Below are 23,038 nucleotides of genomic sequence, written 5' to 3' on the forward strand. Positions count from 1 at the left end.
ATTTTCTTGACTATCATTAAAGGGGGCTCTGCCCTCTGGCAGCCTTCAGCACGCTTTGTGAATTGAACCACGTGACTCAGGGTAACCCTAGGGAGACCCCATGCAGACAGAGCTAGGACAGCTCTCAGACACAGGAGCTTCAGACCCCAGGAAGCCAGCCTTGCACAGCCCCACCCAGGTCTGGTAGGGAAGCCTTTCTTTTCTGGTAAGGGTGTCTGAGAATGGTAGAGGGCTTCGCTAGAAGGTTCCTTCTGGTGCAAGCAGGAGCTGAGCCTACCACTGCCCAGACTCCTCATGCTAAGTGGGGAAACCAGCTCCCTGTGCTGTAAACCTGGGGAAAGCCAAGCATGGTGTGTTGCCCAGTTCTTACCAGTAAAAATGTAGACTCGGGGACTGAAGAGATAGTGTTTGAGAGCAGTTGCTGCTCTTCCAGAGGACCGAGGTTTGGTTCCCTGCATCCACACATAGCACAAAACTATCCGGGACTATGGTTCTGGGGCATCTGATGCCATCTTTGCAGGCACACAACTGATGCACAGGCAGCATGCAGGCAAAGTAGCATTGATACACATAAGAATATTTTAAAAAGAATCCCTTGGAGGAGGTTCCAGTTAGCAGAGAGTCAGCACTGACCCATTCCTCTGGCCCATCCTCTCTTTTTTTTTTCCATCCCCTCTTTTGAGCTCCTCTGTACTAAGTTTCAGGTCCATCACACACACACACACACACACACACACACACACACTGGACTCACCTGTTCCTAAGAAGTTCCTCCTCTCAGCTAGGTACATGGAATAGTCAGAAGCTGAGCCGTGTGTTCTTTCTATTCATTTTGATGTGTTCTTGGCTGAGTACAGTCTGTGTCAGACTAGCCATGGGGGCCTGTTCCGGAAGTATCACCATCCTGCTCATGCTAGCTTCCTATTGTCTGTGCATGGAGGCAGGCTAGCATGGAACTGAGGCTCAATGCCACTACATACTGCTGTGCACTGGACTTTAGAGGGGCCCTCGAAGAGCCCTTGGCCATAGCAGTCATGGTGAGCTTTTCTCTCCTCTCTCAGGGCAACTCCGGAGGCGATGGCCCAGCTGGCCCTCCTGGTGAGCGGGTAAGAGTCTTTCAGGCCTGGGCTATGAGGGGATTTCCAGGGAGGAAACTGGCCCCAAACATACTCCAGGCCCTTCACCTTGGGCGAGCCAGTACAGGAGGTAAACAGTGCCCTGCAGAGGAGCAGGGCTTGCTGAGGCTTGAGAGCTCATATCCAGAAGTTTGTGTTCCTCGGGTAGAGACCTCATCCCACCCTCTGGACCTGGCCTTGGGGTGCTGGAGATGACTAAGACCACAAAATCTGTCTTGGCCTCATACAGCAAAGAGGACTCGGTATTGCCATGCAACTTGACCACTGGACATCTATCTATCTATCTCTATCTATCTATCTATCTATCTATCTATCTATCTATCTATCATCCACCTATCTACCTTACCTATCTTTTCTTACCCATCTATCATCTATCTGGTATCTGTCTGCCTGTCTGTCTGTCTACCTACCTATCATCTATCTTAGCAATCTACCATCTATTAACCATCTATCATCTATCTAGTATCTATCTGTCTCTCTGTCTGTCTACCTACCTATCATCTCTCTTAGCAATCTATTGTCTATTACCCATCTACCATCTATCTGTCTCTCTGTCTATCTACCTACCTATCATCTATCTTAGCAATCTACTGTCTATTACCCATCTACTGTCTTCTATCTAAGTTCTCTCTCCCTCTTCTCTCTCTAGAGTCAAGTGGGAAAAAAGAGGTCAGGTTAAATAGGGAGAGGTTTTAGGGCACCCAGTGCCACAGTGAGGAAAGAGTGGGGGATGCTAACAGGAAAAAAAATCCATTCTCAAACTTGCCACTCTCTGTTCCCAGGGACCTAATGGACCCCAAGGACCCACGGGCTTCCCCGGACCCAAGGGTCCCCCGGTAAGTACTTCTTTCTCCCATGGAGATGGCAGGTCAGGTTTCCCTGACACCGTTCTCCTCCTCTCCCTGGGCTATGGGGGAGAAGAGTGCACTGGACCCTGCCAGGTGGGCAGTGGAGACAACCTCCCAAGCCTGGCTGCTAAGGCGGCCTGTGGCCGTGCCCCACCCATTCAGGCCTCCTGCTCTGGAAACAGTTTACTTCTAGACAGAATTTCCTTTCCATGAGCCTCACCGCTGAGGCCCTTCCCCTGTGTGCGCCTCCCATGGCAGGTCCTGCTGTCATTGAGAATATCATGACATTCTGACTGAGTTTGTGCTAGTGTATTGGGTGACCACACAAATGTAACAAACAAGATTTCTTAAACAAACTGAAAGGTCTTTTGTCCATTCTGGAGCCATGTCTGCAGCAAAAGCGGGTTCCTCCCCAGGATCCAGGCAGGGCCGACAGCAAAATCCACAGCAAGGGAAGGCCCACGCAGGGCCCACCTACTGCAAGGGAGGGCTCACAGAAGAGGAAAGTACAGGGTAGGAGGCATCCCACAACAAATGAGAATTCACGCTAGAGGAGGGCTCAAGCCAGAGAAGGCCCAGGGAAGGTGACGGTCCGTGCCGGGGGAGGTCCGTGCCAGGGAAGGTCAGTGCCTGTGAAAGATCCATTGTAGGGGAGGGCACAAGGCATGGGAGGTTCATGCCAGGGAAATTCCACATCAGAGGAGGAACCATAGTCCACTGTAGGGGGAGGCTGGAAACATGGAAAGTCCATGGGAGGAAAGGGTCTGGAACTTAGGCCCACAGCAGGGGAAGGGCCTTGGCAGGGGATGCTCATGGCAGGGAAAGTCTGTCCAGACCTCTCTCTGGGTTCTGGAGTTACTGTCCCTCCTCAGTTGTCTGTCAAGCTTGACAGATGAGGATCCCAGTGCAACCAGGTCACCTACCCGCTCAAGCTTGGGAAGCTGACTGACCACTGCCGCCCCACCCCTGTCTCTGTTGACCCCTTGGGACAGCTATAAGGATTGCGGGACAGGTTTCTCCATGGCATTTAGTTCCATGATTGCTGTCCCTGTGGCAGCTGGGTGATTCCCTTTCTCAAGAGCCACTAAAATGACATAATTTTTGTCACCTGCTTCTCTGAGCCACTGAATGAACCTTCCCTGCTGTGATTCTTTCCACAGGGCCCACCAGGCAAGGATGGGCTCCCTGGACATCCTGGGCAGAGAGGCGAGACAGTGAGTATTACAAGTGCTGGGAACACGGCAATGCCTGGGCTGGCTGGGTTGCTCACAACCCTACACAGAGCACACTGCTGACTGCCTGGCATAACCAGGGGGTCCTGCCCAGCTGGGAAAGACCAAAGGCCTTAGCAAGGCTTCCTGTGGGCCAGCCATCTGCTGTTGACTTGGGGTCAGGCTATGGGGTGGGCAGGAGCCCCAGGATGTCACAGTGGAAAACTGGGCAGTGATTCTTTGCTTATTTTAGTAGCTTTGGTCAAAGGCCATGTTTAAAGCCATCGGGACACAGTACTGTGACATCAGAAGACCTGTGTCTCCAACTTTTATTTTCCCTGGGTAACTGTGGGTGCAGCCTTACTGGGGACACCACAGCCCTTATAGGGAAGAGTGCTTGGGGGCTGGGGAGGGCGCTCTGTCCCTGTGAATAGCTGATCACTTAGGCTACAGAACCCCATTTTCAAGGGTGGCATCACATGGATCCCAATATTGTCCATCTGGGAGATTCCAGCTTGGGGAGCTGGTGGAAGGGAGCAAAAAGTGACTTTAGCCTCCTCTGTCATGATAAAGAAGAATCGTTTGTGGATGGGAGATGGGATGGCTCAGTGCGTGAGGTGCCCCGTGGGGCAAGCATGGGTCTGAGCTCCCATCCTCAGCACTGATGTGAAAAGTCAGTGTGGAGGTGCAAATCTGTAGCTCTGAGGCAGGAGAAGGGGAGACAAGAGAGTCCCTAGGACTGTCTGGCCAGCTAGTTCAGCCAATGAGTGGACTCCAGGTTCAGTGAGAGACCCCATCTCAGAAAGAGCATGTGCCTGCCTGTGATCTTGGTCACAAATGACCCTGGGATTTCAGACTGGAAGCAACTGAGTCCTCCAAGTGCTGGTGACAACATCCTTGCTGCCACTCTGAATGCTCTCTTTGTGTCCCCTGCCCCATCCACATTAAAGGGCAGTTTGTACAGGTTTAAGCGTTTCTCACCGAGCAGAGTGGGGCTCATTGCGCCGACAGGCTTCTGTGTCATTATATCCAGTTCATTGTGCCTGAAGGTTTCTGGGGGCTCTCATGGCTGAAACTGACCCTCCTGACGTGGACCTTTGACCACCTCATCATATAGAGTCCCGGCTCCTGCCTTAAGATGTTGTCCCCTCTGCCTTTCAGTGCACAGGGATGAGAAGCCTTTTAATTATGCCTTTGCCAGTGTTGGAACAGCCCATGCCGGCTGATAAATGAAGATTACCTTGCTCTTTTGTTTAGAGAGAAAAATTAAAGCATTTCTTCAGAGCTCTGCACATTCTCCTCTAATGCCTTTCCAAGGAGACAAGAGAAGAATTTTGCATACTGTGTGCTTTTCTCCCTCAGACTTATTCTGCAGATAATTAAACCTCCTGTCTTTGCTTGGGAAAGTGTAGTTCCCAGCATCTTCGATCATGCCGCGGCCACCTCTGTAGATATGGGGCCACTTCGGCAATGCCGCTGGCCATCCGAGACTTGTCTGGAGACCTCTGGAGTGTAGCCTTTCTTCTTTTCCCTCTCCTCGTCACCTCCTCTTTTTCTCCTTTTTCCTCCATCCAGATACAAGTGGACATTACTTCTTAGTGGGAGCCCAAACTCTGTTTCTCAGCAAGGAGCAGACTCCTCTTTGTCGGTCCTGCCTGGCCCTCGAATGGCTGTGGACCTGGTGGGAGGTCTTTCTTGCCCTCCTCACGGACACTGCCATGAGCAGAGTTTTACTTTGGCTCCTACATCCTGTCAGCTTTCCCCCCTCTTGACCTGTCCATCACCCCTTGTTTTTAGCTGTCAAATAGATGTGTCTCAGAAATGCCTGCTGTGTGAACTGTGTTGGGCTGAGAGAGAAGAGCCCTCCGGGGGGATGACAGGGCAGAGTCTGATGTGATTCATGTGGCCAGTGAATTGTGTGAGATATTAGACTGTCACCTGCTGGCCCTGAGCCACCTGCTCACCCTCCTGCCGTAGCAGTGACCTCTGCACAGCTAGAGCATCCTTCTCAGGCCTTGGGTAGATCCATCCTTGTATACCTGGCAGCTGCAGGTGTATCTCATTGTGCCAACTTTGCTCTGCCATCAGGCCTCAGATCAAGCTTAGCTTGCTGCAGCTTCCTGCTCAATAGGAGAGATCGGGCAGCAGAGCCCAAGTGGGGGGCGAGCCTGGACCATTGTAGGCATGAGCATTTAGATCCTCGAGGAGACAGCATCTATGAAGTGACTTTAAACTAACATATTTGAGCGGACAGCTTCAGAGAACAGCCAGGCCTGGCTCCCGCCCGTCCTAAATATGAAGAGACGCAGGCAGGCGAGTCACCTGCTGTGCGTCAGAGGTGTCAGATAACAAAGGCTAAACCGTCCTACAAAGTTGCTAATGAGCACCAGCCCAGAGACGGCTCTCGCGTGTCCTCAGAAAATGAACACGCAGTGACATGAGGGAGAATAACAGGCTTAAAATTGGTTTCTCGGCACAAAGACGCAGCGTGGAGCTCACCCACCTGACTTCAGTAGTCTCATGAAATTAGTATGGAAAGGGAGCATAAGGCATGACTCTAAAGTGAGGGTTTGGAGCACAGCCACCGGGATTGGTGCGGGATGGGCTTCTAAGGAGACTACATCAGTGTGGTGTGTGCTGCCACAATGGCCCTCAGCTTGCTGACTCTCTCCACAGGGTTTCCAAGGCAAGACTGGCCCTCCAGGCCCCCCGGGAGTGGTTGGCCCTCAGGTGAGACCTTGCAGCATCCTGGGTCCGGGAGTCAGGGCTCTGGTCAGTTTTTCCCAGTTCTAGGGGGGTGGACCCACTAGTGGAGAGGCTTAAGTCCCATGGAAAGTTTGTGCTAACTGCAGGAGATGAACCCCTGGAGGGACTGTGCTGAGAGAAAGCAGGCAGCAGAGCTCAGGTGACCCCAGGCAAACAAGGCCAGGCTCTGGAGTCACAACTACCCCCATGGGCACAGGGACCAATGGTGTCTTTTTGTCCTCTTGCGGACAGCAGAGGCACCTGATTCCAACCAATATGGATCAGTGAAGGGCACAGGTTCCAGCTGGGGCTGATGACTTTAGATCCAAGGACAGTATTGTACCCGCCACCTTGCCACTTAGAAAGTCACACCTGACATAATGAGAAGAGACTGACACCCGGTGTCACCCCAGAATTGGAGCCCATGAGGCCTTCTCCTCCCTGTGGCAAATATGGCAGCCCTTGGTATCTTTCTGATCACATCCCAGAAACAGCCTCTCGAGAGGCGTGGGCACAGGGGGACACCAGCCATGGCTAACTCTCCACTGGCTTCATCTTTTCCTCCTGGCATTTGGACGGCAGGAGGAGCCTTGTGAGAGAATGGAGAAGAATGGGAGGTCCACTGTGGATGCTTTGGCACCATAGTCGGGCTGTCCCTAGGCTCAGGAAGAAGAGATTAACCCCCTTACAGGTCACTCACTCAAAACCAACACGGTCTCTCCCTGTAGGGTCCCACAGGAGAAACGGGTCCGATGGGCGAGCGTGGCCACCCTGGCCCTCCAGGGCCCCCTGGTGAACAGGGCCTCCCAGGTGCTGCCGGAAAAGAGGGGACAAAGGTGAGTGTCCGGAAGCTTCCGTGTGGGAAGAATCTTTTTTTTTCCCCCCAGGGAATCAGTTAAAACTTTGCTTTTTCTCTTGATCTTTCTCAACAAATGGGTAATTTATCAAACACATGCTTCTCTGAAACCTACACATTCAGATCCATTTTGCTTGAACAGAGACAGGGCTGTGACCTGATGCAGCTGGCGCACAGAGGGAACGTGGGATCAAACCATCCCATACCCTGTGGAGCATGCCTTCCCCTGCTGCCCATTCCTCCCAGAAACAGACTAAAGGCTCTGAGTCTTCAGCAGCCAATACAGATCTGGTAGAGCACAGCCCTTTGAAAACCCCTCGCTTAAACACACTGAAAATAGATTCTGAAAATGAAAAATGAACGCATTTCTAACCTTGTACTCAGCGCCGACTTTCCCTTGTTTTGTAGTCTGTCCAGTAGGCTGGAGTGCCCCAAATTTGTGGTTGTAATGTTTGTATGCTAGCATAAAATTCTTCAGATTTCTGTGTCAGTAACTAAAAATACGAGCGCTCAGGCTATTTTTTTGTTATTATTGTTGTTTTGAGACAGGGTCTCACTGTGTAGCCCTGGCTAGTCTGAAACTTGCCATGTAGACCAGGCTGTGCCTGAACTTGCAGAGATCCACCTTCCTCTGCCTCCTGAGTGGGTTTAAAGGCATGTGGCACCGTGTCTGGCCCACCCCATCTGTTGATGTGATCATATAAAAATAAATAAGATTAGAGACATTCAGGAAATAAATACTGAAGGAAATCACACATACCTTAAGTTTGTGGGTAAGTAAAGACATATATCCTCAGATCTGTGTGTATGTGAATTCACATCTATAACCCTAACATACACAGCTCTTGGACTATAAATCTATCTACTCTAGAAAAAGAGAGCTCATTGAGTTCAGAAAGATCTGTGTCTTCCCATGTGAAGGCCAGGGAAAATTCTGGAAGATATTCTATCTTTTACACTTTTGGGAAGGGCAAGCCCAATGGTGTCTATTATTAGAAGTGGGTATTGGGGTGGCAGCCAAGTTCCCTGAGTGGTGTGTTTTTAACCACAAGCTACTAGTGTGCCCTTAGCTTGACACGGTCCCATTGCAGAACCCTTGTGGCTCTGCTGGACTTTGTAGGTCTGGGACCTGAATGAGCACAGGGAGAGGGAGTCACAGTTGGAGTCCCTTCCCCAGATCTACATACAGAACCAGCCTGGAGAACATGGTTCCCAGGTGTGTGCAGGAGCTGAGCTCAAGTCCACAGAGAAGTCCACAGAGGAACAGAGGAGACATGCCAGGTCCGGGCTTCCATCTTCAGCCTCCAAATGGAAACAAAAGCAGAGAATTTCCTTAAAGCCAAGGGGCTAGAGGAAGCTCCGGTCAAGATCCCAATGGATCTTGACAAATGCCACACCCTCCACCTTAAACAATGAAGAAGGTTGAGAGATCAACAGCTGGCACTTCCAGGTAGGGTTAACTCTGGCTCTCTTTCCAGGGGGACCCAGGCCCTGCTGGCCTCCCTGGGAAGGATGGCCCTCCAGGATTGCGTGGATTCCCTGGGGACCGAGGGCTCCCCGGCCCAGTGGTGAGTGATGGGCTAGGAGGGTATAGCATTATGGTGCACAACCCTGGTGCACAACCCTGGTGCACAGCTCTGGGGCTTCCTCTGTGGGTGTGGTGGTATGGTGCACAGCCCTGGTGCACAGCCCTGGGGCTCCCTCTGTGGGTGTGGCGGTATGGTGCACAGCCCTGGTGCACAGCCCTGGTGCACAGCCCTGGGGCTCCCTCTGTGGGTGTGGCAGTATGGTGCACAGCCCTGGGGCTCCCTCTGTGGGTGTGGCGGTATGGTGCACAGCCCTGGGGCTCTCTCTCAGTGCCCTCAACCCTATTCCTACTACTTCACAGGGAGCACTTGGGCTAAAAGGCAGTGAAGGCCCCCCTGGCCCGCCAGGTCCTGCGGTAAGTCAAAGTCTTCTATCCCATCCTATCCTTCAGACTTGTTGTTCCTCAGGCAAGGTAGGATGCCCTCAGAGCTGGGAGGGCGTGCCTAGCTGCTAAGGTCCCCATCAAGTGCTTCAGGAGGACAGGGTAGAGAGTAGGAATTTCTATTCCTTGAGCCAGCGGCTGGGTTGATAGCATCATAGGAGCACCTTGTATGAGGAGCAGCAGGGGAGTGACAGCTTGGAGATCTACAAGTGACCTGTCTGGGCATGGAGGTGAGGAGGGGGGACTCACACTTGGTGTGGACCTCTCTTGGGTCAGCACAGAGAGTAGGTGCTCTCCTTATGAAGCTCAAGGATGTGTCCTAGGGCGGAGCACCCAGAACAGGTAGGAAAGGGGTCTAACTCTAGCCTATAGTCCAGAAGCTATTACATGTTGTTTCATGAACTAGCTAATCCCCCGCCAATCCCAGTACCCCAACTGTGAGAGGCTTTAGGACCCTGCCTTCCCAGGCCCTTAGCCGTGGCTCCGTGCCTGAGGCTGCTCCTCCCTGACATGGGTAAGGGCTGTCCACTTTGCTTCCTCTGCCATTCAAGCCAGCCTGATGGATGTGCTCAGGTATCAAGTCCAGATGAGTTTGGGAGTAACCTCCCTTAGCTGGGTTCCAGGCTGGGGACGTCAGATGGAACGAGAAACTAGTTTCCCCTTTTGATAGGGTATATGGAGGGCTTGCAGGCTGGGTTGACCTTTCGATGTGACCTTAAGCTTAGCCTGGCTCCCTGTTATCATCAGTACCTGTCCCCTCCCAGATCAAGACCCCCTCTTCTAACTCTGTGAGCACTTTGTGGGCAGGCAGACCCTACCGGGATGGGTAGGTGCCGGGTCTCCGGAAAAGACCACCAAAGACAGACAAAATAGCACTTGTTCCCAGACATGTAGGGGGAGAGGGCATGCGTAAGAGGGGATTGTGGGAGGAGAAGAGCTAAGAAGGGTCCTGATGACAGCCCTAAATACTAGACCGAACAGTCCATGCTTGTAGAAAGTCATCTAGGGGCCACCGAGGGCTCTCAAGTGAGCGGAAGCGTGGTGTGACCTGTTGGTGCTTCAGTGAGTCTTACCATACAGCTCAGGAGCCTCTAAAGTGAGTCATTGTCCTACTGTGCTTTAGGGTTCTCCAGGAGAGAGAGGACCAGCTGGTGCTGCAGGGCCCATCGGAATTCCAGGGAGACCTGGGCCTCAGGGACCTCCAGGGCCAGCAGGAGAGAAAGGGGTTCCGGTAAGTACCACCTAGGATTGGGGTCCTCTCCCAGGTTTGGTCCTGTCCCTCCTACTGTGTTATCTCCATGGACATTCTCCTGCCGTGGGAGGAAACAGAGGCTATGGAGTCTGATTATCCTATAGGGATAGACCTATGAGGAGTCCCAGCCAGCCAGCTCAACCTGGCCTACCCAGAATGCTGATACCACAGTGGCCTGTCCCCTACAGACCTGTGTTCTGTAGTCACTGTGCCTCCTGGGTAGCTGGACCGTCTGCTGAGTAAATATCACCTCCCCCAAAACCTCATGACTGGGTCTTTTAGGAGAAAGACAAGTGTTTGGGAATGGGTGACCCCTTTGTTGATGAGACCACAGGAGAGAGACACTGTCAGGCAGAGGGGGGCAGGTAGGTCCCCAGAAGGTGGAACAGCTCCTCTGTGAGACCTGAGTTCACTGGGCGCTGAAAGACCTCTAAAGCCAGGACACTGGGCAGGCCTGGGTTTCTACACAGCCCTTCTCTGATCACCCAGCATGGCTCCCCATTCGTAGTGGCGCCGAACCCCCACTTTGTGTCTACAGTTCATAAGCAGTTTCATGCCCTCCCATCACCCTGGATTTCCCACGACCGTGGGGGCAGATCTCACAGATTTCAGCCCAGCTTCCCTCTCTCAGTGCTGGAAGGAGCATCAGTGTAGGGTGGGCATGGATCACTGAGCTGGACACACATGCCCGCTGACTGAAGCAGTGAAGCTGTGTTCCGTGTGTCCTGGTCTCCTGGGCTCACAAGGAGGAAGAACAGTCAGCTCACATTGGAGCTTCAGTACCACAGAGAATCCTTCAACGTTGTTTCTGCTGATTGATAACAGTGTGCCATTTTTAGTCAGGTACCCAGGACACAGGTCCAGCTGGATTCTGAGTCCAGCACAGAACTCGGAGGTTCAGGACATGTGGCACTTGCAGACTCAACTGGAGGAAGCTCACTGGTTCCAGAGACTCAATATTTAAGTAGAAACCTTGCCAGAACTGCCCTAAGCAGGGAAAAGCTCACCGTCTCCCAGAATAGATCCAGCAAGAGGAAAATATGGAGAGGGGGTCGGTGGCTCTGCAGACTCCCAACCTGACAGAGAATGCAGGGAGAGATGCTGCCAAAACCCTGAACCTGCCAGAGCTCTTTCTAGCTTATGGAGGACAGGCTAACTTGAAGGAGTGGGGACTGAGGTGTACGAAGGACAGGACCGGCTAGCCAGCATCCATGGCCCTCTCCTGTTGCACACATTTCTTTCTTTGTGTCAGTGGAAAAAATAAACTCCTAGCTGAGGTGAGAAAATGCTTGTTGCTCTCCAGTGATGGGATTTTGTCAAAACTGAGTGTAGCAAGTACTAGTGAGATCTCTGGAGATTATGAAGGGAGAAAAACAAGTCAGAGTTAGGAGGGCAGAAAAGATGAGGATTTGTATGTGTGTATGTCTGTGTGCATGCTCAAGTGTGTATATGCATGGCATGCTGTGTGAATGCCATGCATGTGTATATGTGCGGATGCATGTCTGCATGCATTTGTGTATGTGGGGGAGGGAACACACATGTACAAGCTTGTGCATATCCTGTGTGGGAGCATGCCTGTGGACATATGTGTCTTATTGTTTGTGCTTTTGTATGTGTGTGCACTCATGTCATGTGTCTGTATGTATACATGTTTGTGTTTTGCTGTGTAGACACACGTGTGTGCACACATATCATGTGTATGTGTGTATGTGCATGTCTGTGTGTGCATACATATGTGTATGTGTGTGCATGCATGTCTGTGTGTGCATACATATCATGTGTATGTGTGTACATGCATGTCTGTGTGTGCATGCATGTCATGTGTATGTGTGAATACACATGTCTCTGTGTGCATACATATCATGTGTATGTGTGCATATGCATGTCTCCGTGTGCATACATGTCATGTTTATGTGTGTATATGTGTGTATGTGTGTGCATACATGTCACATGTATGTGTGTATGTATGCCTGTACAGGCAGGGTGTTCACAAAGCATTGAGAGAGTAACAGAGATTGCATAGCTGCTGCTCAGGCCGTCCCGTAGCACAGCATGGTCCCTGCTCACCAGCTCTGAGGAGCCCAAGCAGACTCGGGAACTTCCGTTCACAAGCTCTGCTAATAAGCTTCCTGTCACTTTGACAAATATGTGAGAGAAACCACTTAAATCAAAGGATTTGTTTGGGCTTGTGGTCCAGAGGTTTTGGTTCATGGCCGGCTCCATTGCTGTGGGTCTGTAGTGGGACAGAACATATGGTGAAGGACATGCTGGATGCTGGATCAGAGCTGCTCACCTTAGGGCAGCCAGGAAGGTGGTGGGGAGAGTGAGGTGAATCTTTTTCTCCAGAACAGCTTCAGTGACCTGCTTTTCCAAATGAAGTCCAGCCTCCTCGGATTTCCACAGCACCCCCAGATAGAACCAAGGCCTCACCATTGCATATTCAAACGCAGCACTAACTGTGCCTCAGTTTCCTCATCTCTAAGGAGTCCTCTAAATAGCTCCCTGTTCCCCTTGGAACGACTCAGGCTGGACTCTGTGGGACTGGATTAATGAGAATTCACTCTACATGGTATTCTGAGCGTGGCTTTGGTGCAGCAATGAGACATCCATCCACAGTTCAGAACTGGGCAGAATCACCTCCACTCCCCTGGATGGCATGTTAGGACCATTCCCGCACACCCCCAACTTCCTGCCCCTGGGCCCTTCTCCAGGGTGAGGAGCGGTGCTGGCACGTTGTTCCCAATATCAAGCTGTATTGAATCTGAATTGCCTGTCTTCTCTAGGGCGAGAAAGGTCCGCAAGGCCCAGCTGGCCGCGATGGCCTCCAAGGTCCTGTGGGGCTCCCTGGTCCAGCTGGCCCCGTGGGTCCTCCTGGAGAAGATGGAGATAAGGTACGGAGAAGTAGGAATGTGTGTGGCCTGTCGGCAATAAGTATAAGGGCAGTGTTTTAAGTGTGGCATCATATATGATACAGAGGGCTCAGCCGGCAGATCGGTGCTGTGCATCTTCAGACCTGGAGACAACATCATATATGATACAGAGGGCTCAGCCGGCAGATCGGTGCTGTGCACCTTCAGACCGGGCGCGAGGGGATGATTTTAAAGCAGCACACAAATAAATAACAATAAGACCTGTAGCATGTGTCGGGAGCCTGGAAAGCACATGGCTCCTTGGCAGCTTTTCTGTTGCCTGAGATGTGTGCAGGTCGTCACCAGAGCTGAAGCCCTTTCAGATGGGGACGGTGTGGGGCTGGATTTAATGAGGTTTTACGCTGTGTATATTTTTAAGTGTCTTCTCTTGAATGATTGAGGCTCTTGTTTTTATTGCTCTTTCTGATGCCGTTATCGAGAAGCCCGGGTTTTATACTTCATTAAGGAAAGAGTGTGTGGCTGAGTTCTTTGGCTTCGCTCTCCATTTGTCAGAGCTCTCCGGTGATATTGCTGAATTTCTCACCTCTACACGGAGGATTTCTTAGTCTTATGTCTCCATGTGGGGGGGGGGGCTGTCCAACGGAAGCACCAGAGAGGATTGTAGGCTACCACATCACCATGTGTACTAATACCTTTGCAATAATCTGAGGATCATAAAGGAAATCGAGGAGCCAGCGGGCTGGTTCATCAGTAAAGCGCTTGCCTTGCTAGCATTAGAACTGAGTTCGACTCCCCAAACCCATGCTTAGAAAACCCAGTGTGGTAGTGTGTCTATAACCTCGGAACCTGGGCGGCGAGACAGGAAGAACCCTGGGGCTCCCTGGCTGGCCATCCTAGCTGATGGAGGCAAGTTCAAGGCCAGTGAGAAACCCGTCTCAAAAAGGAGCAGATAAGACGTAGGGGATGGCAAAGATGGCTCAGTGATTAGAGCATGACGGCTCTTATAGAGGACTGAGGTTCAGTTCCCAGCATCCACATGGCTGCTCACAACTGCCTGCAACTCTGGTTAAAAGGAATCCAACACCCTCTTCTGGCCTCTTCAGAGTGTCTGCATCCAGTGCACAGACATACAGTCAGGCTATGCACACACACACACACACACACACACACACACACACACACACACACGCATGAACACCTAGGTATACACAGACATCAAAATCAGAAAAAAAAAAAGTTCACGTAAGGGGTTACTTTCTTTTGGAAAATTTCGGGACCATGTGGAGAGCAATTGTTGTTAGTCTCCAAGAAAGACTGCCCATGGGACCGAGAAGGGCACATCCAGCCACTGGACTAACAACATCCTTCCTGTCCATCCCCAGGGAGAGATCGGGGAGCCAGGGCAGAAGGGAAGCAAGGGGGACAAAGGCGAGCAGGTAAGAGCGTGAGCATGCTGGAGTGGCTGCCGAGAGCATGTGTTCATGCTCCGTGATCCCAACACCGCAAACTCCCGGGTCACACCCGTGTGCATGTGTGTTCAGGCGTGTGAGAGACTCTCTTGGTGCAAAGCACGACCAGCCATGTGTCTGCCTGGGGGCTCATCTCTGAGGACCTCAGAGCTCTGTAGAAGCAAAACATCCATTGTCCCTTGCCCTTTCACATATTGGAGGTGCTGGGTTGTGGGTGCTGTAGCCCCATCTCCCGCACCAGCCCCCTCCAGCACCATGAGCTCCTTCCAAACTGGAGACTCCCCTAAGCCTCAGACTAGTGCCAGTGGTGACATCACCAGGCATCAGTACAGGCTTCTGGCTGTCTGTGCCAGCGGGCTTTTCTCTCTCTCCATTGCAAGCAAGGGTCATGAGGGAGTCCCTCCCTAGCTCAGCTCTTAGGAGCTTTGAGACTTCTGATCTTTGTTGTCCGAGGGGGTCTCTTCTGCCACAACTGGGCGTGTGTGTGGGGGGAATTGCTGGGAGGACACGGAGTGACCTGCCCCGCTTCTGTTACCCATAGCAACATGATCATAGTTGGATTGCGAGCCTTGCCCACTTCTCAGAACCTACAACTGGCTTGTGCCATAATGCTAATCGTTAGTGTCCCTCTGATGACTGGCACATTTGGGGACTGACTTTCATTCATAAGTCACATCCTGCTCACCCAGCCGGTTCTGGAGACAGAATCAACCTACCACTGGACTCGTCTGCAATTCCAAAATAATTATGTCTCTGTTTGACCCCTACAGGGTCCTCCTGGACCTACGGGTCCTCAAGGCCCCATCGGGCAGCCAGGTCCCTCGGTGAGTATCCGTGTTGAATGACATAGCAAGGCCCGCCTCTCAAGCTGCTGTCCATCCTCACCCACGCTCACTTCTTTCCTCCAGGGAGCAGACGGTGAGCCTGGCCCTCGCGGGCAACAAGGCCTGTTTGGACAGAAAGGAGATGAAGGTTCAAGAGGTTTCCCAGGACCACCGGGGCCAGTGGGATTACAGGTAACCATGGAGCTTCCCAGGAACCCACCCCACCCCGCCAAGAAGAGGTGTCCGTATCTTGCTGAGCCCACTCTTCCTGTCATTGTAAGAATGAAGAAACTGAGCCTCAGTAGTAGGGACTGGAAGTGCTGCCTGTTTCGCAGGAATGTGCACGTGCATGCACACGCACTCACACATGTTCACATCTGAACAAACCACCTAAAAGTGACAGCCATCCCCCCAGCCCACCACATTCATTGCCCTCTAGGTTACCTGTTTCTGCCCAGGGTGACTGACTCTACTGGATGTCCATAAAACCCCAAACTCATTGTGCGCTGTAAAGTGTACACCAGCCTTTCGTTTTATGTTATAGGCCATGTTGAAGGCCATTAAATATTCTTTGAACACAAGACTTTATTTTGGAAAACACAAATTTTAGTTAGTGGTGGTACTTGGCATATGGTGGGGACTTGATTTATCCGGAAGCTTCCCTGCTGCCGGCTCATTAGGTTTATTGTTTTATGGGAAGCTGCTGTAAGTGCTGGTGCCCATAAATCTTCCCATTCTCCTCTGATTATATCCTCGGCTGTGTGAGCCCTGGAAGCAGGAAAACTCCTTCCGTGGAGGCAGACTCACGGAAGCACACTTCAGGGCCTTCAGGAAGCATCATAGGAGTGGCAATCATAGCAGGGCTGATCATGGCCGTGGCACTCGTGAGAGCCTTGAGCATCTCTCACAGAGTAGCAACTCACTAGTTTTCTGTCCACAGGGTTTGCCAGGACCTCCAGGAGAGAAGGGTGAGACAGGAGACGTGGGCCAGATGGTAAGTGGCTGGGCCATCGAGGCCCAGTAGCGCTCCCCTGGTTTACATTTTGGGGAAGGGTATTTACAACTTGTCTTGCCCAATGCTCTTTCTTTCTCCCAGGGCCCTCCTGGTCCCCCGGGTCCCCGAGGACCTTCTGGAGCTCCAGGTGCTGATGGGCCACAAGGTCCTCCTGGTGGAATCGGCAACCCTGGTGCAGTGGGAGAAAAGGTGATGTCTGTCTGTTTATCACAGTGTCTGCCCCATAGCAGTAGTGTGTTTGTGTGTACACACAGTCCCATGTGCCTGTGTGTGGATGCACTCGTGCGCCTGTGTATGTGAGCACACATGCATGTACGCATGCATGCTTGCACAGAGACACTCCCTTCACACCCATCTTGAAACCTAAAAGTAGATGCATGACCTCAAGTCCAGATCTCTGACAGTGGTCGTTTGTAACAGCCATTTGCAAAATCCAAAGCAGTAGCATGCTGGCTCCCCCACACCCCTCTTGCTCCCTTTCCTCCTACTCAGATCTCCTTCCGGATTGATCTTGCTGTGACAGCCTCTTCTTAGTTCTGCTTTCTCACAGCCAGGGCCTTGTCATTCCTGATGGATGGTGTTTGGGCCTGGCCCTTGAGGCTAACTAAGCACCGTTAGCCCAAGCGTGTGGGCACAGATATGTGTGGATGTGTGTATGCATGCTTGTGACTACACATGTGTGTGGGAACCGTGATGGTCTCAGTGTGAGACTGAGCTCCACAGGGTACTGGGAGGATGGCTTTAGGAGGCCATCTTGGGCCTTGAAAGGGCTAGAAGCCTATGGTCTGCCCTTCCTGGGGCTTGCTCCTAATGCAAGGCCTTATGCTCGGGACAGGCTGGTGTGTGCTTGTTCTTTATGATAAGAAAGGGAGAGAGAAGTGGGTGTGGGTTAGAGGCACCGCTGTCTCCTCCCCACTGCCTCACCCCTACACGGCCTTTGTTTGCCACCATCTCATAGGCCCTTCCTTCCTGTCTCAGCACTGCAGGAGAATACACTGGGTCTCTCGCTTCTACCCGGCTTCTTTTCTCACCGCTGTGACAAAATCCCTGAGAAAATAACTTAAAGGCTGGTGGGCTGTCTGGCTCATCACGGTGGGAAGGCATGGTGGCCCGTGTGCGAGGAGGCAGAGCACTTGCTTGGGACAGCCTTGAGTTGGTGTCCCTTGTGATCTGCACAGTGCCCTGACATCCTCATCCCCTCACATCTCCCTGTCTTTCCCATTCCTTCTTCTGCATTGGCTTCCCACTGCACTCCTGTGAGCTATCTGGACCCCACAGAGTCCTGGACTCCGGTGCCCAAGGATAGGCAGGCAGAATGGGCAGATGGACAGGTGCTGCCAGATGGCCCATTCCTTATCACCATCGGTGAGGGAACCTTCCAACACTGTCTTGTCTTCTCAGGGGGAGCCTGGTGAAGCTGGAGAGCCTGGTCTTCCAGGAGAAGGAGGCCCCCCGGTGAGTGTGGCCCTGGAGGAGCAGTGGGATGTGCCTAGTGGGAACATTGACAAAACATTGGACCAGAAGCTTCATTCTTGCCTCAGTTTCCCCTCCCATGAAATGGGAGTCATGGCCCTGCTTTGTCAAACAGAACTATGATGGGAAGGTGTAGCATCTTGTGGGGGCTGAGCTTGTGTCCGTGCATATGTACAGACGTGGGGCTGAGCACACGTGTGTGCGTGTGCAGACCGCAACAATGACCTCACAATCATGGCCACCGGTAACTGCCATCTGTGGTACATAGACCCTTTCACGGACTGCTGTGGTATGAGCATAGCCACCCTGTTAACTCAGCTAGCCTAGGCCTCTGAAGGTTGGGTATGGTCACTGACAGGACATCCCCAGAGTAGCTTTGGACCTAGGAAGCATCTTGTGGGACTGAGGTGTCTCAGTTTCCCACTGTTTCCTATGCCTGAACTATGGGACTCCCTCACCGCCTTTCATCAGATCAGGAATCAGACCTTACCTAGAGCTGAGGTTTTAGAAGGCCAGGGCTCTTTGCTTGCCTTGTGGTACACATGAGGTTGCTATGGAGAATTAGAGGCAAGAACAGTTCCATACCCATCCTGGAGCACAGGGATGCTGGGAAGGGGCTGCCGGATTGATGCAGCAATGAGTCCATGAATGGCCAGTTCCAGGCCAGCGCCTTTCAGGCTCTGGTGAGTACACAGTGGGCTCTGAGAACTGAGCTGTTTTCCTCTCCAGGGACCTAAAGGAGAAAGAGGGGAGAAGGGAGAAGCTGGCCCCTCTGGTGCTGCTGGACCCCCTGGACCCAAAGGCCCTCCTGGAGATGATGGTCCCAAAGGCAGCCCTGTAAGTAACGCTAGATGCTGTGGTGTCTGGGCAGCGTCTGTTCTGAATCCCTGTAGTGCCTGCACTGGGTGCTCCCTAACCTAGGAACAGCTGTACGAATGCTGTGTGTCGGAAGGGTAATTCTGTCTACCCTAGAGGTTTCTACAGCAGCTACGGATGAAACAGCAAGAGGGAGGCGGGGAGGCCTGGGACAGAAGCAGCAGCCAGCGGGGCTCCTGATGGAAGGCCTTCAGGCTCAGGATGCTGCTTTTCCCTAATGGCCCCAATTTTGCATCAGAAGTTGAAGGGGCCACCAGAGTGGATGTGTGGGTAGGGCACCTGCCCTCACTAGGCTCAAAAGAGCAGAAGGCTACTGCTCCGTACCTGCCTCCTGGGTGTGTTTGCACTTAAGTGGACTCTTCAGGATAGGGGCCTCACGATCAAAAGTGCTGGAGGGGTCGGCACTGTCCCTTGTCCTGAGACCTGGGTGGTAGTGGGCCATGCGGGTGTGTCAGGCTGCTGATAGTTTCATTCTCTTTTCTCAGGGCCCTGTGGGCTTTCCCGGAGACCCTGGTCCCCCTGGAGAGCCAGGCCCTGCAGTAAGTGTCCTCCCATCTCTGCTACCTCTTGCCATCCCTAATTTGCTCATTCTCTGTTTCTACCCTTCTACCGGGTTCTCTAGGCCACAGCACCCCTCCAGGTTATCCCTGTTCCAATGCCCAACTTTTGGGCACAGTAGGTGTATTTGGGTTTGGGAAAGGATCTGAGAACACACTAGGGCTGGAGGGTGAACTTGATCTATCCAGTGGAAACAATGTTCTTGTTCTCACAGGGTCAAGATGGTCCACCTGGAGACAAAGGGGATGATGGTGAACCTGGACAGACGGTGAGTTGTGGTCTGATGCCTTCCTGGTAGGACCATCCCTGCATTCTTGGGTCTTTATGAGAAGCCCAAACTTAGGTCCCTCTTGACTGTGGCCAGAGCTTAGGAGCCCTGGGACCTAATGAAGGCTGGGACCCTTCCTCCAAAGGAAAGATGCATGTGTGGTCCCACCAGGGGACCTGCCCAAAGTCTAAGGTCTCTGCGGAGTGTCCCAGTCTCACCCTGAATATCAGTCAAAGCTTCCCAACAGGTGCCCAATGTCCCTAAGACTGAGGCCACTTGGTCTTGAGCAGCTGTTTTGATGCAAGGTGGTCTCTTTGACATGGGACCAGGTGACCCCTTCAGGTCCCTTGGCTGGACTGTGCTGGACTCAGAGGTCTCTCCAGCCTACCCCCAAGGTGGGGCCAGCTCCTAGGAATGACTGACTCTCTAGGTCTTTTTGCTGCTGGTGGGATAATGTTACAAGCTGGGTGAATTAAAACAAGACAAATGTGTTTGACTCAGGGTGGTAGAGGCTAGGAAGTCAAGATAGAGGGACCCGATCAAGTAGGGTGTCTTGCCGTGGCTTAGCAAGGTGAGAACAGATATGGTGGCTCGTGCTCTGATTCCAGCACTCAGGAAACTGAGGCAGGATGATTGCTACAAGTTTGAGGCTGTCTGGTCTGAACAATGAGTTCGATGTCAGCCTCGGTTTCAGAGTAAGATCCCGTCTCAAATAATAACATAGTGGATGCCATCCTGACCTGATGGGGAAGGAGAGGTGGGCTTAATCACCCTTTTAGAATGAGCTCATTTCTGTGATTGTGGTGTAGACTATGCATACACACATGACCTGAGCACCAGGCCCCTCCTCTCAACACCAGCACAAGGGCAATCTGATATGAGCCTGGGTTTCAGAGACCATTCAAACCATTGTATCACTGACCCAAGGAAGGGCAAAGACTTGTATTGTTGATCTGAGACAGGCAGCAATGGAAGTGAAAGGCTGGGGGCACAGACTGTGAGCCAGACGTGTCGTGACATGACCCCTGCCTTGGGTTTCAGCTTGGTCCTTCTGCAGGTGAGACGTAGAGGATGACGTGGTGGGAACCAGACTTCCAGGGTGTTAGACTCAAGCATGCCCCAGGGAGTCTCTTTGTTCCAGATACAACAGCTGTGGGCTAGCAGTTGGAGTCCCTGAGTGCCACCAGCAGGGAATGGGACTTGCTATACTCACACCAGAGAGGGGCCATGCAGGGCTAGCCACAGAAAGGACTGAATCGCCAAGTGTTTTCTCGGCTGTGGTAGCACGGCCCTGTGTCCTGACGTGACAGACTTCTGATGCTCTGTGTCCTTTCCCCCAACCAGGGATCCCCAGGTCCTACTGGCGAACCCGGTCCATCCGGACCTCCAGGAAAGAGGGTAAGTCCTTCTGCCCTCTGCTCCGCTCTCACTGGCTGCTTCCTGCAAAAAGACCTCTACCCCTTTGTGGAGCCCCTGGTGCCCCACGTGGCCCGGAAGAGGGCACACGGATATCTGAAATGTGGAACAAGCTCATCGGGTCACAGATCGGTGGGGAGACACAGCTGGGTGGAGCAACCTCAGAGGAAGCAAAGTCTAAACCAGGGGTGTTCAGGATGGCCAGTGTCTGACATGTGTGTTCTGCCATCATGGGAGAGAAAATTCTCAAGAGCTGCACTCTCCTTGTCCATAGACCAGCCTATCCGAACAAAGGAGAGTCAAGATAAGGAACAGATGTCTGTAGTGTGTCACTGGATGCCTGGACTGTGGCGGCTAAGCCACAGAGTGTACAGGCAGGAGAGGTCTTTCTATACACAAGGCATTTAGGGCATCTGTAGATCCACCAGAAGCTTTGCAGGTTTCTGGAGTCATAGGATCACGTATGGGGGTCTGAATCTTCACTGGAGAGTGGTTCAGGGCGGCCTCACACCCTGTTGCTTTCCCTGGAGTCTAGGCCTGGTCTTCAAACTCAGCGCTCAAATCTTAGTTGTTCTATTGTTTTTCTAGGGTCCTCCAGGCCCTGCGGGGCCCGAAGGAAGACAAGGAGAGAAAGGAGCCAAGGTAAGTTACCCTGGTGTCTGTGACCTCTGTGGGTCTAAAGGAGGTTGGGGCAATGGCAGGTTGCAGTCTAAGGACGGAGGAGCCATGGAGGCAGAGGGAGGATAAAGAAGCAGAGGAAGGAGGCGAAAGGAGCCAGGGTGAGGTCACACCTAGTCTTTGACCTGTGACAGAGCAGAAGACAGTATACACAGGAAGTGGGGCCTTAGGAGACTAGGATGGGCATTACCTGAGTGGTACATGTGGTGTCCAGGACTGGAACACCCAGTTACTCTTGAGTGGGGTGACCTGCACGCCTAGATGGGAACATTTGTCATTTCTGAGACTTAGTGAGCCCCGCATATGGGTGTCATTTGGCTAGGCACCTGGTGGGCGACCTGCTGTGATGGTTACCACAGTCAGCAGGAGTCAGGGAGCCGCTGCTAACAGGATGGAGTGTGGGCCAAGTCAGCTTCCACGTAGGACACATGGGGGCATCTCTGCAGCACCCTGGGGGCCTCTGAATATCTGCATCCTTCTGCATCCTCTAAACAGGGAGAAGCCGGTTTAGAAGGCCCTCCTGGGAAGACTGGTCCTATTGGCCCCCAAGGGGCCCCTGGAAAGCCTGGCCCTGATGGTCTTCGAGGGATCCCTGGTCCTGTGGTAAGTGGCCTAGCAAGCATAGGGTAAGGAACAGGTGATTATGGGGGCACCTAATCACAACAAGGGACTCTGTTTCAGGGTGAACAAGGCCTCCCAGGATCCCCAGGCCCTGATGGTCCCCCTGGCCCTTTGGTGAGTAGCATGAAATGCCAGTGTTTTCTGTATGGGCCGGTCACTGGAAACCCTTGGGACAAGGAGACTGACTCCTCTCTCTTCTCCTACAGGGCCCTCCAGGACTCCCTGGACTCAAAGGAGACTCTGGTCCCAAAGGCGAAAAGGTGAGCTAAGGCTTAGGGGACTCCAATATTGCCATAGCAACACCATCAACTCATCCATAGGAGTTACTGACCAAGTACCTGCTGTGACTGTCGCAGGACCTGGAGGTAGATTGACAGAGAAGTACACCCAGGGCTTTAAGACTCATGCCTATATCAAGGTGTCCTAGAAGCCCCAGAATTGACAAGAACCAAGCATCATTAACTGGTGGTGTCTTTTCTCCTCCTCACATTGATTTATTTGTGAATAAATGGGCTCATAAGACAAGCAGCTGTCCATAGAGAAGACAGCAAGGAATACCCTTTTCTACTTTGAGATCCTTCACCAACATAATGGAAGCTGGCAGTCCTGCCAGAACATTCTAGAAACTCATGTGAAACCAAAAGATGTATAGGGCAGATATGGTGGATTTTTCTCTTGAAAGCTGTTTAGTGACTATAATATCCTTAGCACTGGGCGGTTTCCATTCAGGGTCAACCTCAGGCCTTGTAGGAAGAGAATACATGTTTAAAGTAAGCAAACTATCCCTCAGGGAAATCCAGTGGCCTCTGGGTCTGGAAACCCCTATATGCTTCCTTTGGTCATCACTGGGGTCCAGTGCCCAGGATGATGGTGGTCATCCTGTAGAGTTGAGCCCAGGGCCTAACACATGCTAGCCCAGGGCCTCACTGCTCAGTTACACCCTGGTTCTCCCT

At 52.3% G+C, this 23,038-nt stretch overlaps 1 protein-coding gene across 3 annotated transcripts in view; it reads left to right on the top strand.

Annotated features, from left to right (window-relative positions):
- Col5a1 (collagen type V alpha 1 chain) overlaps positions 1-23,038 on the top strand; it is a 150,757-nt gene that overhangs the window by 106,929 nt on the left and 20,790 nt on the right. For all 3 annotated transcript variants that reach the window (XM_041674302.1, XM_041674303.1, XM_041674304.1), the window contains exons 35-57: positions 1,062-1,106; positions 1,919-1,972; positions 3,145-3,198; positions 5,872-5,925; positions 6,669-6,776; positions 8,275-8,364; positions 8,685-8,738; positions 9,889-9,996; positions 12,801-12,908; positions 14,270-14,323; positions 15,127-15,180; positions 15,265-15,372; positions 16,121-16,174; positions 16,277-16,384; positions 17,597-17,650; positions 18,398-18,505; positions 19,030-19,083; positions 19,317-19,370; positions 20,715-20,768; positions 21,375-21,428; positions 21,960-22,067; positions 22,146-22,199; positions 22,292-22,345. In XM_041674302.1, the coding sequence (XP_041530236.1) occupies positions 1,062-1,106; positions 1,919-1,972; positions 3,145-3,198; positions 5,872-5,925; positions 6,669-6,776; positions 8,275-8,364; positions 8,685-8,738; positions 9,889-9,996; positions 12,801-12,908; positions 14,270-14,323; positions 15,127-15,180; positions 15,265-15,372; positions 16,121-16,174; positions 16,277-16,384; positions 17,597-17,650; positions 18,398-18,505; positions 19,030-19,083; positions 19,317-19,370; positions 20,715-20,768; positions 21,375-21,428; positions 21,960-22,067; positions 22,146-22,199; positions 22,292-22,345 (1,647 nt within the window). The remainder of the gene's footprint in view (positions 1-1,061; positions 1,107-1,918; positions 1,973-3,144; positions 3,199-5,871; positions 5,926-6,668; positions 6,777-8,274; positions 8,365-8,684; positions 8,739-9,888; positions 9,997-12,800; positions 12,909-14,269; positions 14,324-15,126; positions 15,181-15,264; positions 15,373-16,120; positions 16,175-16,276; positions 16,385-17,596; positions 17,651-18,397; positions 18,506-19,029; positions 19,084-19,316; positions 19,371-20,714; positions 20,769-21,374; positions 21,429-21,959; positions 22,068-22,145; positions 22,200-22,291; positions 22,346-23,038) is intronic.

Source organism: Microtus oregoni, unplaced genomic scaffold, assembly GCF_018167655.1.
Source record: "Microtus oregoni isolate MIOR12 unplaced genomic scaffold, Mior012 000025F_ref0000491, whole genome shotgun sequence".
Lineage (NCBI taxonomy): Eukaryota > Metazoa > Chordata > Mammalia > Rodentia > Cricetidae > Microtus > Microtus oregoni.